The sequence below is a fragment of the Varroa destructor genome, unplaced genomic scaffold (genome assembly GCF_002443255.2).
Source record: "Varroa destructor unplaced genomic scaffold, Vdes_3.0 BEIS01000001.1, whole genome shotgun sequence".
Classification (NCBI taxonomy): Eukaryota; Metazoa; Arthropoda; class Arachnida; order Mesostigmata; family Varroidae; genus Varroa; species Varroa destructor.
In genome coordinates, this window is record NW_019211454.1 from 23,754,355 (window position 1) to 23,770,557 (window position 16,203).

General features: G+C 41.0%; 1 protein-coding gene and 1 long non-coding RNA gene across 5 annotated transcripts in view; one reads left to right on the plus strand and one right to left on the minus strand.

Annotated features, from left to right (window-relative positions):
* Positions 1-1,309: 1,309 nt before the first annotated feature.
* The window catches only part of LOC111253333 (corticotropin-releasing hormone receptor 1-like), a 36,787-nt gene continuing 21,893 nt past the window's right edge, over positions 1,310-16,203 (plus strand). Inside the window, exons 1-2 of the mRNA XM_022812587.2 lie at positions 1,310-1,982; positions 13,796-13,969. Of these exons, the coding sequence (XP_022668322.1) occupies positions 1,862-1,982; positions 13,796-13,969 (295 nt within the window). The 5' untranslated portion in view covers positions 1,310-1,861. The remainder of the gene's footprint in view (positions 1,983-13,795; positions 13,970-16,203) is intronic.
* The window catches only part of LOC147758411 (uncharacterized), a 29,118-nt gene continuing 27,612 nt past the window's right edge, over positions 14,698-16,203 (minus strand). For 2 of the 4 annotated variants that reach the window (XR_015327680.1, XR_015327684.1), the window contains one exon: positions 14,698-16,069. This is a non-coding gene — a long non-coding RNA (uncharacterized LOC147758411). The remainder of the gene's footprint in view (positions 16,070-16,203) is intronic. The other 2 variants (XR_015327682.1, XR_015327681.1) reach the window with 2 other exon arrangements.

Consider the following 16,203-nt stretch of genomic DNA (forward strand, 5'->3'; position numbering starts at 1 on the left):
ACGCATCAAAACAAACGGCATTTTTTAATGTTCCAACCCGATATTCAAGCTTTAAGTTATAAAGCAGCTGGCTATCAGCAAATTAAAAAGGTTGAAAAAATCATACTGTAAGCAAACATAGTCTTTGGATCCAAACCAGCTTAAACACATTTAAAGTTCGACTGTAAATCGCAACCCATTTCCCAATCTTATAATCATCATAGGTATTAAATATGAGTTATAAATCAGTGCTGCTGCAAGAAAAATAGTATAAGGGACTGCTTCGTAACCAAGCCTGCCTTCTGCTGTTGTTAATTTATGCAGGACTTTTCAGAATCTGAGGATAATCTTACCAAGTCGTTACGCATAGCTACTTCAAATTTCATATAGGTCCGATTTTTTGCCAGTACGGCTGGCCGGGAGACGTGCATGTTCAGTATAAAACAGCCGGGCTTCTTAGGTGAATCTGACGTTATATTTGTCTTTAATAATTCACTTCACAAACAAGTGCTGATATGACCTATGTATCACGGTCCCTATTACCGAATCAAAGTTAACTTGCCGCAAAATATCACATGAGCCTGCACTTCACTCTATCAGATTGCCGAACTTGACTCTAGCAGAAATGCCAAGCACGTCTTCGTAAGTGCTAACTTCAGCGTCCAAAAAGAACCTATATAAGCATGAGTTTAATATCTTTTAAGGTATTCGCTATAGTATGCCTAAACAGAATCGTTTATGTTCCTCCGCATTAATACGGCAACCACCCATTTTATTTTTCCTGACCTACTAATCACTGTATACCGCTGAATAAGGCACTATCCTATGAGTAAAATTCGATCCCTTACAGGTCCTGCTTACGTCTTATATAGGGATTAATGTGCATTTGACTGAATGTACGTATGCTCTGCCAAGCCACGTTAAATATAATAGTAATGGGGAATGCTTCAGAAACGCAGCTTATAGCTCGGCTGTTAGAAAGTTCGGAGATTTAAGCCGAGTTATCAAGTGTTTGTGGAGGTCGGGAGAGATACAATGTATTCGTTATGTTGCCAGGAATGCCGAACCATTTTCCAAACTTTGGTAGAACATTATTCTGCGCACGGGGCACCTATCAACAAAGGTAAGTGAATACACATAGGGTATTAACACTTCTAAGGGACAAAAACAAGTGCAATGAGTACAATGCACCGTTCTCTTACGGTTCAGTTAGCGGTTGCCTTAAGTGTTAACCAAATAGCGCACATTTGGCCTGATGGGACTCGAAAGGCTCTTATACAATATTTAGTACGAATTTTAGAGCTAAGGATTCCATTGAAGACATGCTATGAAACCGTCTCCAGCTAAACATGTTATAATAAAGTCTTTGTTAACGTTCAAGTTTGATACTTGATATTGGCTGGTTGACGCCAGCTACTCTTTAGTGGGCTTAAATTGCTTCAGGATCAGCTTCTGAGTCTACCTCGCACGTGGTACAACCCTTGGACTCTTTCGGCACTGAGAAAGGGATTACTTATCATCGCGTGGAAAATGGAGAGGGCATCAATGAGAGGGATGGTTGCCGGAAGATTCGGTGTTTTCTTGTGACAAAGCGTCCGGGTACGTCAGAAGGAACTAAACAGAACCCTACAATGGACGCGACATGGAAATGGATACTGACAGAAAGTTGTGACTATGGCCCCTTTTAAGTGAGTTCAGAATGTGCGGATTCGATATGTGCGCAATCTGCTAGTCCTGAAAAAGTGCTAGTTGCTATTGCAAACGTCGACGGCTATGCTATGGCATAACGCACCCTAACGGAAACTAGGGGAAGCGTGTTATCTTTGATCGGGAGGATAAGGCCCGCCTTCCACTCGGAAGTTCCAATTAGTACGACGACCTGATGTCTGAGCGAAAGTTAGGCAGCGACCTATTGGATTTGTGGCGGGATAATGTTGTTATGGACAATGATGTAGCAAACTTTACCGAGAAACAATGTCTGCAACTGGCCCAGGATTATCAGGGTAGGTTTAGCTGGCGGCGTCGCTTGAAGAAATCTTGGAAATCCTGTTACTCTAATTATTCGGTCAAGCCAAAGGATAGCTGTGAAGTTTAACATCGGACAGTGACGGGTCGACGTCCTTTTAATATCATAAAACGAAAGGCTAAAAATGCCAGATAAGTTAGGAGAAATCTCACACTTTATATAATAATTTCTAAAGAGATCTGTTGACGAATACCCCAGGCGATGTATAAAAATTGCTTGACAGATGACGTGAATGTGCCAAGCTTAAAATGGCGTTGTTTTTAATTCCGCCAAACGTGACACACTTGTAGCGGTTGCCTACGACGAATTAACTGCCTGTCCACTTATTTGGGCCTTAAATAGGCACGGAAAAGCTGTTTCAAACAGAAAGAAGAGGAACAACATGCAAACACAATCTGATAGAATTTCTGACACAAAACAAATGGCCAACAAGGTCGAGGTAAAGACTTCGCAGCGAACGTCGGGCTTTAAATGCATCGACAGTTGAATGCTCCTCTTTAACGCTAATTTCTATTACGACTGTAAGGCGGCTCTGTACGGTCCATTTTCTATGGTGAAGCTTGCTACCGGAAGGCACACCTCCAAGTGAATAGTGGGAAATTATATAAGAGACGTTTTGTCACAACGAGTCACTATCTTTGTTTGATAGTTTTACAGAGTTCATGATAACGTACGTCTGATTGTTATGAAAAGGTAACTTACATTACGTATCTAATCTCTAACCTCCCTGTAAAGGCATATGTGTTGTCTTGCCAATTGATAAACCGCTTTTTTGTTGATACAGTTCGACCCGCTGCATAAAAGTCATTAACATTGGATCCACTGCAGGCATCAACGTGATGTTGGATCATAAATTTTCATACATTCTAATTAAATCTTAGAATCTTCTGATTGTCGTCTACAGCGGAACGCGACAACTATCTCGGCTTCTCCACAATACAGAATATGAACATTTTCGAAAAAACGTTGGGCCAGAATCTTTTGCCGGCCAAAAAAAATTACAGATAATGTTGTTAGCGTAATCCTAAATCGTGTAGCAAATCTTGAGTTCTGCGCCTTTGGCTTAGTTCTGAAATTTTCGTAGTTATTCATTATTCCGTATTATTAAATTCGAATTTACGTCTTCTACACTTGGTTATCTTTTTTCGAAAGACGGCACAAACTACATACAAACGATTCATAATTAGAATCTGTGTGAATTTGCAATGAACGGGAATTGGTTTGGAGCGTAAACTTTATTTGTTAATTTATAGGAACATAGTGACATCGTCTTGAAGAGCCGCAGGTAAGCAGGATTCGTTTGGGCGAGTGATGTTTGCCACATTACGCTGATCAAAAAACCGTTGAGAGCTACATTTGTTAGCATTCTATTTAAGCGTCTCACGTTAGATGAAGTTTACTTATTATAACGCCATGTCAATAGGATATCTATTAAACAGTTCCTTATCAAACAAAGTTTTCGCGTTTTCTATCGACGCGGGCTTATCGCAAAGGTGTTCTTATGTGAAGAGTGGGCCGAAGTGCTATTTATATAAGTCTGCTTTTTAAATTTCTCACACCGAAAGCAAACACGCTAATGCTCTTAAATGGCTTCGTGTGAAACGACAACAACAATAAACACTTTTGCCTTAGTTACGTATCTCATTCTCATAGCAGACAGTGATAAACGTATCACACAGCACAAAACATTTCATATAGTAATCATTGTATTATAATATCCGTTCCAGTGATTGGTGAAAGGTAACTTTATATAATTATAGAGTTAGCATATTATTTACATGCTTAAGAATTTCTCTTATGAATTGTCTCGCTGAGTCGGGTGACTGAGTTTTACAAAGGAAAGAACAACGGACTGACGGTCAGCAGCAAGTGGAAGGATATCTATTGAGTCAGCAAAGGGAACCTTAAACGTGATTGCGCGGAAGTTAGAACGGCTGACGGTGCCTGTCGCAGGGAAGAGGTCCTCGACCTTTTAATACCGGTGAATCAAACATGGCGAGACGTATGCTACTTATTTTATCAACAGAAAGCTATCCGTTCGGGGTCGAAGTGTTACCCGTAGAGACTCCGCGGATTTTGACTGGGTTGAACTCCGCTATGTATTCTCAGATACTCACCTCGCTATACGACAAATGGAGATCACGGCACGAGCAGCGACAATACCTTCTAAACAAGAGGAACACTTATTGAGAATGCTAATGACCCAAGAGAAATTGAGTCTCCTCAGTGTCGCAGTTATAGCATAGCGATTAAGAGCTTAAGCTGTCAAGTAAGTGTATCCCGAAGCACTTAATAGTTTAGAACAACAAAAACTAGGTCCGACCAATTGCAACGCGTTCTATACTGATGACCCTTCATCATACTCGCATTAACAACGAGACAAAATCTTCCTAAAATTTCCATGGCCTCCTCCACACGCCCAAGGCCAGTCCGTTACTAATCGGCAACCTCAGCAGATTGGAGGTGTAAAAGGATAAAGGCGTAGTCCACATACGCGATGGCCTTACGCATGCCACCTGCCACGATTTTAGACAGGATGAGATTCACAAAGACGATGAACATTGAAGGCTCAGAATCAACGTTTCAAGTGTTCCAGTATTTACTTCCTCTCGGATGAACTCACTACTGCCAACCTTTACTGCCTATCGTCTTCCAAAGAGGCATTTCTCTCATCAACCGATGGCGATAGGTGTGCACCCTAGACATTCTAATATTTTCGGTTGAAATTAGTTTTTTATTAGAGAGACACCAAAACAGACCTGCCTATTTTTAATGGCCTCTGTGATCTTCTGCTTAAAATGTCTCAGTGCCAGCTCAGTCGACCTGAGTAGGTGAGAAAAATCAAACGCTTTTGAACTATTTGTCAAGTCTGCTAATGACTGGCTTTTTGCAAGCATTGAACAAGCAGTTCATCAAAGATAGCTGGACAGTAATTAGCAGCCCAGATACGTTATCTTTCATTTTTGAATTTTCGCGTCTTTTACTTTATTAGGAAAGGAGCCCGTGGCAACGGATAAGTCGGCTATACAGGGCGAGCACGTGCTGACGCAGGACTTTTCAAAAACTTCTTCAGACCATCACTAGCTCTGCGTATTCATACAGCTTCTCGAACCACCTGAACCTCGAATGCCATGACATAGTTCGGCGTAAACAATGCTCAGGTCGATGGCCGAACATCGCCATGAATTTCAAGGGAACAATAGTACAGCCAACAATGTAATAAGCTGTCTTGGACTGTAGTGTACGCACTCTTTGGTGCCATCTGCATAATCTGTTGACATTGTGCCTAAGACGCCCTAGCCCTAGAATTATCACGGCTAGGGCGTCTTAGGACCGATTTAAAAAAAAAATCGAGCATACTCGCAATAAAGCTGATCACAGAATTCTTCAAAAGTTGAGTTAACATTACTAACGGAACGGGCATCGGTAAAATCGAGATTACTACACTGACATCACGGAGTGACAATACGTTTCTTCAACAGGGTTTGCTTGACAATGCTGCTATTTACCTAAATCGTCTTTTTCACCCTCCGCGCAATAGACTGTTCGTGTTCTTTACAGTCTTTTCGCGAATAACATTCATCTGCGACTTTTCTTTGTTGTGCTTTTGCGGACCATGTGATTTCGTCCTTGACTAGAACAGAGGCCTGCTGCTTAACCTGATTTCAATGGCATGCTTTCGATAAAGTTGCTGCCTGATAGAAATATACCAGAAAAAAAACGCCAATTAGGGTGCCAGCGTTGCCGTTTTCTCTTTCTTCTGCGCCTAACCTTCGCCTGCCTTAGCAGGGGCCTCGATTACTAGCGCTGCCTTAACACAAGTGGCTGCTTAAGACGTTACCTCCCCCACATGGACCCATAGCGTATTAACCGCGTACAATGCAGATGAGCTGGCTTCAAGCAGGAACCTCGTTGAAGATTCACCAATAAATCGTGCAATCGACTGAATCCTCGACTCCCGCTGAAAACTGTGCATGCCCATACTTTTGCCTTTGTCGTGCCAACATATGTGCGCCGAAATTTTCAACTTCTACAGCTGCGGTTACGGGTCGCAACGAGTAACCACAGAGGCAACAACTGCCAATGTTAGCTAGTGAGCCTTATAACAATCCACAAATTCACTGTAACGCGGCCGTCACGTTGAGCGAATAGATAATTATGCCTGTCAAAGTAACAGGTAAAACCAACTGCTTGAGTTCAAATGGAAAGGCACGCGGAAAGCAGAGTATTAATTAGAGTTTGCTATATGATACATCTTGACAGCCCTGCTTCTCAAAAGCAGAGCGGCGTCCGGGTATTGGTCGTCAGAAAGTCTAGGGTCTGCTTTGAAGTCATTTGTTACATGTCTGATGTTTTTAGTTTTAGTTTGATTTGTTACATATACTAGGGAACGTCTAGAATTTGCGTCACTCGATAAAACGGATGTACTCTCTCGCAGAAGGTGAACCTAGCTCTCTTTTATCTGTAAAATAAATATTTCGCTTTCGTAGAAAAAGCAGAAGCTAAGATTGTTTCAGCGAGACGCCGCACCGTAAACGGACCCTGTAGATGCCAGAAATGAAACGTCTCCCAATGTCATGTCCAACAAGTGATTCAAACCGAATATTAAAACAAAATCAAATCGGAGAAAAGGAATCGGTGATAAGCTCTGGATTGAAATAGTTTCATTTACTCCGTCGAAGATTAGACATTTCTGAGACTTCACATAGCTGGGTAATATCGCGTAGGGGGGAATTATTTGCTTCGCCGCTACCGACTTGAGCTATACACATGCGGCGTAAACTGGATCGATAGTCAGGTCCAACGAAAAGCAGAAAAAAACACGAAACGCCTGCTATTGATAGTACAGGACGGACTACTTACCGATACGTGGCAAGTAAACATTTATTTTCTAAGGGCATCGTCCGATAGACGGATTGCGTCAGGATCGGGAAGCTATTCGAAGCAGTATATTACATACGAACTCTTACACATGCGCTTTTACACTCGTAAAGGGGTATCGCCCCTTGCCCCCAGGCTTTCCTCAGAGTTTTCAAACAATGTGGCAGTAGCAGTCGATCGTATCGTGCTATACCGGGTCCCCTACACGGTTTTAATAAAGGCGCACTAAGGGTAGCTGATAGCTCATTGACCCCAGAGGCAGGCGAAAGCTATATACAAGATGTTACGTCAATTTAGTCGAACGATCGTTCTTTTTTTCCAGAACAGGAATGCGCTGTAGCAAACCTAATGGTATAGCACAGAGCTTACGGATATGGGAAGTAATATAAATACAGTAAGACAGAAATATACTGTCCTATCAACGTAATCATAGCACATACAGACTGTTATAGTAGAAAAATCAGGTTCAAGCACACAGTTAGTTACGTTTGTCTTCGGACGTATTTGCAATAAGTAAAAGCTCTGCCGGATTTTTGTAAACTGCCACTTATGATTTACGAAGTAGCACATAGCCTCTCCGCCAGAGTTACGGGCGCAGGTTGAAACCCCCTGGAATGACATGCGCCTTTAAAATGTGAAACATTCTTGACTTCACTGTATAGAAGCTGTATATGATTGCAACTAATGTTACACTCTACCGCTAGGTGCTAATTTACCATATCGCTCCTATTTTTGATCTATTATTTAACGGCCAGCAACATCATCAAAGTACCGAGACTAAATACATCGAACAACGTTTTCGTTGTGATTTCTATCAGCTAGATCTTTCCGGATCAAGTCTGACGAAATCAGTTTCCGAATACAGTGTCGGAAATTCTGTGCACCTTGCGACTACGATAATTAATTTAAACACTCTCCTCTTTCGGTTAGAGCCGTACACTTCTAATGTTACTACCTCTACCGTAGGCTCAGTCCTAGTAGGAAGCACTGTGAAAATCAGTAAATCATACGCCGGTCCAGTCATGCTATATCGAACTTGAATAGCGTTAATTCTATATACTTAAAGCACGTGACGATTAAATAAATATCTATATGATTGATTGTATTGACTATTTGGCTTCATTACTGCACATTTTATTATCACTGAGTCACCTATCGCATATAAGCGCTAAAATGAATTCGGTTGGGCGGATGGAACTACGGAAGGGTAAAAGCAAACCCTATTGAGGAAAGTTGGGTGACAGGTCCATATTACTAGATCATTAGCGGCACATTTATCGCCGGATTAAGCATCACGTCATCGAAGTCTTTTTCACAAATAATTATATGTTTGTATAGGGTTGTCTAGAGGACATTTTTGTAGAAGAAGCAATTATCTTCTAAAGCCGTTTGGTCTTTCATTGGCCCACATTCGGTCTTAACCGACACGTGCTATCGGCAGTAGACATGCCTTCGTTATATTCCAACCTAAGAGTACACAATAATTGAGGAAAGCAGCGTTCCGAAGAAATATGCAGACATATAGAGACGGGTTACAGAGGCCACTGACCTTTGCCCTATAGGCACAGTGATTAGATAGGTTATTCTGATCATGAGTATCAAGGTGTTGTTAAAAGGAGCCTATGAAAGTCTTGTTGATTTCTAATTAGACGTATATATACTAGGCTAGTATATGTACATAAATACCTTTCGTTCATTTTTAATGTTTTCTCACAATTACTTTACATTTATATACTACCCGAAAGCGCTCCCCTTCTTCTTAACGGTGTACCGAATTGAACTTTAGGGTAAGTGAAAGAGGGGCATATTCGACACCTGCTCTTGTCAAGATCAAAAGCTGCCAGAGCAGCTCTGTGCAATGTATAGCAAACACTTTGGGACGAATACGGGTGCTCGAAGGAATTCGTTTAGTCAAAATTTTCATCTCAGATTTAGAAAGTTCCCCGGTCGGCCAACCTCGGATGCCAAACAATCTGCCCCTTGATCGAGAAAGTAAGCTGCAAAAAGCACAGCATTCTGAATCTACGGTACTTTTATCTGAAACTAGGAGGTTCATTGTGCCACTGACGCCTGGGATGTGAACATCACAAAGAAATACTTGTTTATTGACCCTCAATATCTCGCCTTAGTGTCGAGTAACGCACAGCCACAGGTTGTTACACGGAATGGATATGAGAAGTAATGTCTCAACGTCTATATGAAACTGAGAAAGCGTTAAGTGTTTCCGAGAATTAAAGTAGATTTTCGTTTTAAAAAAAACTGTATATCTGGTGGGACGCTTAAGAAGCCGAAAATTGTTAGAAAATATATGTATATCACTCATCTTGATTGAATGAAGCCATTTAACAGAAATAACTCGATGAGTCAAAGACATCCTTTTCCACGACAATGCTGGGTCGCACGATCTTGAGTAAGTGGCTTCTCGCAGCCGCAATATTCTCCAGACTTTTTTGTCTCAGAATTGCCATATATATGACTATAACTTTTTTTTTTTATTAACTGAACGAAATTGCCGCATCAGATGCATTATTAATATACATAAAGGCTCACTAGATGCACCGCATGGCTGCCCTTCATCAGAACTTATTACGCGTTACGTCCTTTTTTCGCCGACGGGTCGCCCTTTTGAAAAGTAGAGAAACTCGACTCTGTTTTAAATAGGTTCCTACAGGCGTGAATTGTAATTACCAACTGGACATTCTAAGTGATGTGTAACAAAGTTAGCTTTACAAGCATACGCGATCCAGTCTCGACCAGCTTCTGCCAGTCATGAATCGTCAAGTTAACTTTTTCAAGATATTCTTACTGAAGTTTGAATGTGTGGCAGTCAACTAGCATGCACAAGTGTCTGGCAGACGTTTAGTAGATTTCCAATAAAGAGTTTTAAATTATTCTCAGCGTGATTGTGCGTGAAAAAGACTAACTATTGAAGCTTATCTGGATGAGCTGTCGGGCAATTGATATTCAGTATGTACGACCCTTAATCCCTGTAACAAACATTGAAGTGTATTGCATTTTTTTAGTTTTTAAAGTCATTTTCGAGCGTTTAAATGTAAATGCTATGGTTTGCCTTGTGGAAAGTTTCCTGGGATTTTGCAGTGCCGCTAGAAAAATATTAATAACGTAAACCTTCAATTTCAGGCAAAAAGTTTTTTACCCTTGGTAGAGATAATAGCTGACCTTCGTTCAAGTAGCAAAGACAACATACTATTTTTCGCCATGGTAAATTTGGTGTACTGTTTTAGAGAAAACTGGCTTTCATCTGGTGCCAAGAGTAGCGGATAAACGCACCCACATTACAACAAACAGCAGGTTAAAATCTATTCGAATTCAAGTGCCCCACCCTCTACTTATATATATATATATATTAGGTAGTCAGAAAAGGTGCCACAGTTTTTGCGCCGAACTTGAAGGAAATATTTTTTCCAATCTAGAACAATATCACTGAAATCAAAATGCGCGTTTTTGATTAATGATCATCTGCTATTTTTTCTCATAACGGGAGAGTCCCATCAATAGGGAACGTCTGTGGTTTCTGTGCATACTACCATTAAAACTAAGCAAACCTTTGAGGGACTTTTACAAAAATCGAAACAAATGACAGTTTGATAGTTTAAGGACCGAGTTATAAAGCCGATGCAGTAAAATTTCCTAGCCGTGTTTGTTCAATTTTTGCCGGGTAGCTAAAGACGTATGTGGCCTCTAACTACCATAGACGACGTCCTTTCTGTGCACTAGTTTCGGTCGATTTTCTCTTCATTGTCTTGTTGTAGTCCTGTAGTTGTTGACAGTAGAGATTGGGATGAGTCGTTTTGTTTGGCGACAGCGGCCTACAGCGCAGGATTACCTTCCAGTATCGTATCCAAACATGTAGCATCACCAGTCCGACGTTTTGTTTATGAAGGTTTCGCTGAGCTTGTTCGCATATTATTGTTGTATGTGACCCATTTGTCATCATTGTGGTCATCAATTCGTGTGGCATCAAGCTTCTTTTTACAGCCGGTTTTCTTCTGTTCGATAAGAAGATAAAACTGTTCGATAGAAGATGTTTAGTTCCATGGCGATGTTATAGCTACTAATGTGTTATCGGTCATGCTCGACTTTTGCAACAATTGCGTCACCTTTTTATCACAACTGGTCGACCACTGAAAGGAGCATCTTTCACATAGAACAAACCCATTCTTCCGGTAACGCATCTTGATGATAACAAGCACAATATTTCATGGCAGCATTTGCGTTTTTATCCTTATTTTCATAGGAACTTCATCGTCAAGACACGCTACCTAAAATTTAAGTAACGGTATCCTAACAATTACAGCACGTCTACTACTGTCAAATTTCAGCTTTAAAAGTTACCAGTCCGACGTGACTCATATTATCTGAGATATGCGGCTCAGTCAAGAAAAATCCGCGATACTTGGTCGACTATTAGCACATTTAATTTAGTGGTAGTAATCGAAAACATCGAAAAATAGGTCAATAATGCAATATTAGAGCGCGTGTATGAAAGCATTTAAAAAGAGCTTGGGTCTTGTTGAGTTTGTGAAATTAGTTTGAGAGATTTTCCAGATATTCTAGAAATGAGGGTATCGAGCGTCATGGTATCTATGACAACTTTCCCCGCATCTGGATCCCAATCTATAAGACTAGTACAAGCGAATCCGATGTACGTTGAAACTGAACAGTTTTTGGACTTAGCAGACGAATTTGGCTAGTAAATAATACAGCTCTCTCGAAACTTCTGAGTGAAAAACTCGAAAGGCGTATCTATTAGTCTTTAAAATCAATGGTTTGTCGTCAACTTTTTGTTTGTTGAAGGTCACGGTACTGCGAAATATTAGTAAAGGTATTAGGCAAGGAGATCGTAAGTTATAGCATTATACGTGAAGGATGTAACAGTTTCAAGAATAACGATTTAGCAAGAATAGCGTGTTGAAGCTTAGTGACGATGTAACCAGATGTTGGGACCTGTGGGTATTGCTACAATGAAAGCGATTTTTTATGAGAGCAGAACTTCGGGTCTAAAGGCTGTGTGGGCTAAAACTGATATTTTACATGTCCCGCCTTATAGAATTATAATCCACATACCGAAAGTTCGGCGACTGAGTAAAAAATAGACCGCCTGTAAATTGATTTCAGGCAAACGACAAATGTGTGTGGACATTCAATATACACTTTGCATAATTTCAAACAACAAAACACATGCCTGGAGCAAATGGTCGCCAGAAATGAAGCGCAGTTCAGTCTTTATCGTTGACAAGAGACGGATCAGGCTAAGACTGCGTGCGGCCTTGGAGAGAAATCCCGTTCGGTGGCAGTGTCGAGTAGGTTCGGGCATAAGGTGGCACGGGTGCTTACAATGGATATGAGGGGGGGGGGGGGGAATCTGCTATTACGAAATACTCGTCGAAAATGAAACAATGAATGCAGCCCTCTATCTCGAGTTCCCCAGGGAAGGTATACGTAGATAGAGATATATTGTTTCTGTTGGCAACGAGCGGAGCTCATATCGACAATTATCAGGTTTCCATAGCAACAGCTGACCAGTAGACGCTTGGTATGCGACGATTTGACCAGCACATAGACTGTGACTTGTTGTTACCGATTTGTATTTAAGTCGGACCTTTTGTATTAGGTTAGGTTTCTTTTTTATCTTCTCTTGGCAATCACTAGCGGGGAAAATGCTTCATGTACAGTTTGCGTATTTTGTCCAGGTAGTGTGAGAACCAAAACTTCAACAATCCTAACTCAGGCTAACTACTTGTATACCTTCAACAGAATCAGCGTTAGATCAGTGCCGCATTTACAGACGGTAAAGAATCTCTAATAGCGTACACAGATCGCAGCACACAGTTAGCAATCTGTATCTTTTGATGCCGTATTAAATCGTGATAAAAGTAAAACAGCCCGTGTTTCGCCAGGAGCAACTCATAGCAGCTAGTAAAGGAGATTTTCTACGTTTGCAGCCAGCAGGAATGGCCAACCACGATATCAGAGGCTGTATTTCAAAGATGGCACTAACAGCAGTCAAGTAATGCCTCAACTGTCAAAGTGCTTATACAGCATTTTCTCGGTGATATCGACTAACCATGCGCAAAACAAGAATTACTTCTCTTCCGTTTTGTCCGGTGCGGCGATTCGGCAATCGAGTTAGGACCGCCGACTGGAGGTGATAACCGAAGGGGCTTTTCACTGGAAAATCAGAGGAAAATATCATGGTGGTTCTCATAAGACTTTATTGCTATTGTACAGTTCTCGATAAGACCAAGAGCTAGCTCACCGACAGAGCAGGTTCGGGTTCGCTTCTTTGATGTCGAGGCGCAACTTGCTTGTATGGTGATGATGAATTTTCCACTTTCAATATTTGCTGTGTCACAGACAGCCGTTGCCCCGGTCACAGACAGCGGCCCTTGAATAGGTGTGCAAGGCTTTAACCTTCAAGTGTTAGTCTATACGATGTATGGCATATACGTACTGTATACATGCACTCCAAATGCTTCTAAAGCATGTACATGGGCAGAACCCTAAGCGATTTCAGTGACAGTGTCCTTTTCCATTAGAAAGTCAGATGGCGACCACTCGGGCACGGATGAGTGAAGTATCATCTACGAAAACGAGTACGCTATATGAATAGGGTCATTTCCGATACTGAGAATTCCGCTGAATCGATTCCACTAATAGACATTCGCCATTGTAGAATTCGAAAGATATTCAAATAACTAATTATATGTACGGCATTTTCCTAGAAACGATGATCTGTATCCAGTTTCTAGAGAATCAAACGCATCTCACAAAATTACATCAAGCGTTCTTGCTTACGGTAGCTTAATAGAACGTACACACCTAGAAAACATATCAGTATTTCTTCTATAACCGAATCTGACGTCAGATATTTATGTCGTCTCTTAGAACACTCTGCTACAGACGTGTCTCGTGTCTCTGGTGATTGGTGTTCCCCGACGTGGGATAGTTTTGCTTGTTGGTCAGCAGCACCCCCAGGGAGCCTGGTGGCACGGTCTTGCACTGTTCTTCTCCGAGCGGAACTGGACAACGTTGGAGAGCAACAGTTGACAACGCAGGCTGGTAAGTAAAAAACATTTTTCGTCACAATTTTGTTATTGTAAATAGGGTCATCGTCGTTTAGCTGGTTGCAAGACGCTTGAATTAGCTAAACCAGAGTACAACACAAATTATATAAAAACTGATTGCTTTTTTTATACCCCTGAAAGTCATTAGAACTCGTCATGTTGCAAATATAAAACTTACAACTACTCAGAACTAATATGGTCTGCTGTGAATTAGCCACACTGAGATCACTGTGCAGTGTTTACAAATAGTTTCCACCGTCGTTATTAAACAGCGACCGAGTACAGAACTGAGTTTTATGCAAAGGTAGTTTAATCGACTTGGCAAAAGTAACTTAACTAAGTACTCGTTGTACCAGTTATTAGTTTTTTTTTGTCCTTTATCGACACGTATCTTGGTTGATCACGCTGCGAATTCTCCTTGAACCATAAACACTTAATTTTGCCACTTCATACATTCGGCATACAAAGTACATGCTAATATTGTCAGAACATAGTTCGGGATTTCTCGGGAACACTTTCTGAGACAGGATCGTTTTTTTTTTTTTTTTTTTATAATATATTTTTGTCATGCCAGCCTTCCCGCCATCTTCTTTGGTAGGAAGCTTCACCTTTGATTTCATCAAGACATCTAGACCCTAGATCACACAAACACACTATTGTCAATGCAAAGATATGAGAAGAAGGTATTTGGTGGCTATCGTGGTTAGGACTTGTACTTGAAATTCTGTTAGCAACTTTTTGCCTAACACGCCCTTGGATGGACCTGTTGAAAGAAAGGATCGCGATATCGGTGTCGTTCCTAAAATAGCTGGTAACTATTTTTGTGGTGATATACCGATCTACCATTGTGTCTTCAAGCCAACAAAAAGATAATGATCGTTATAGCATTTATTATTAATTACTGTCCTAAACGCTATTGTAGTAATGCGATTATATATAATATAAAGAGATATATAAAGAGATATATAAAGAGATATAAAGATTAAGAGTAAAGGCTCCTTGCTAATCATGTATCCACGGCGGTATAGATGGAAGAAGCAATCGTGTGCGCTAGACATATGATAAACGATTTCTACTATGTAATCATTCCATAACGAAGGTTAGAACGAGTTTGCCCGACGAGCGTGCTAGCGCTTATCAACACTAAACACCATTTAGAGGCGGCATATTTTTTTCATGATACAAGTTTCGGAGGAGATCATTCCTTGTACTTGTGTATTTTTACTATGGAACACGAAAAGTTGGACTTACAACTTATTTATTTAGTATTTTGTAATACATAATGGGGGATATGAGCACACAAAGGAAGGCCTTGGCTATTATTTATATACGCAGTTTAGTTCACACGTGCATAGACCTGCTGGTTGCAAGGTGCACAGACCTTTTTAGAAGAAAATCGTCATTCAAGTATGTATAACTGTTTAATCTGCACCAATTTCTGGCAACATAAATACTAGCGCTTAAGGTAGCTTACTTCAGCTCGGCAACGATAATATCGGGCATCACTATTTCAGTTCCCAGGCGAAGGGCTATGCATACACGAGAGCTTATTGTCGAGAAGAGCTACCAAGTCCTTCTTCCGGGAACTTTGCTCACAACTAAAGGTGTTTTCATTAGGTCCTGATACGGCTCGGCCAAGACGATCCTCTTCCATTCCCGCTGCGAAAATTTACTCTCTTATTGCGATTTATCAAAGCACATGAATGGACCTGTCGTTACTTTCTCCAGCTCAACGAACTGATTGTTATGCTCAGATAAAAGTTTCACAGAACTCGCCGTTCTGTGTAGTACAGAAAGTATGCAAGGTTTGAAGAGGCAGAACCCGTGGTGGGCGCGATACATAGGATACTTACGCTTGTCAGATGTCTCACCTACTGCAAAGAGCTGTCCGCTGATTCAACTTCGAGGATCCTCAACATTGTATTCGCTGCGTTCTTATCACACTACTGCAGCGTACTACCTCCCTGTGATGTGTCGGAACATCATATCGCATGGGTTTTCGCGTAACTGGTCGAATCAGAGAACGGTTTGATCGCGATAAGCTTTTGCCAGTCTTGAACCGTGTTGCCATATTTTCAATTTTGCTAATCTTTGCCTGTAAAGATAGCCGGAAAGTACCAGACCATATGGAAGATCGAGACTGTCTAAGAAACGAACATAATACCCATATAATGGGAATTCCTGGAACACTTTTTAGTAAATAATTTTGTTCAGTACTAATCTTTATAT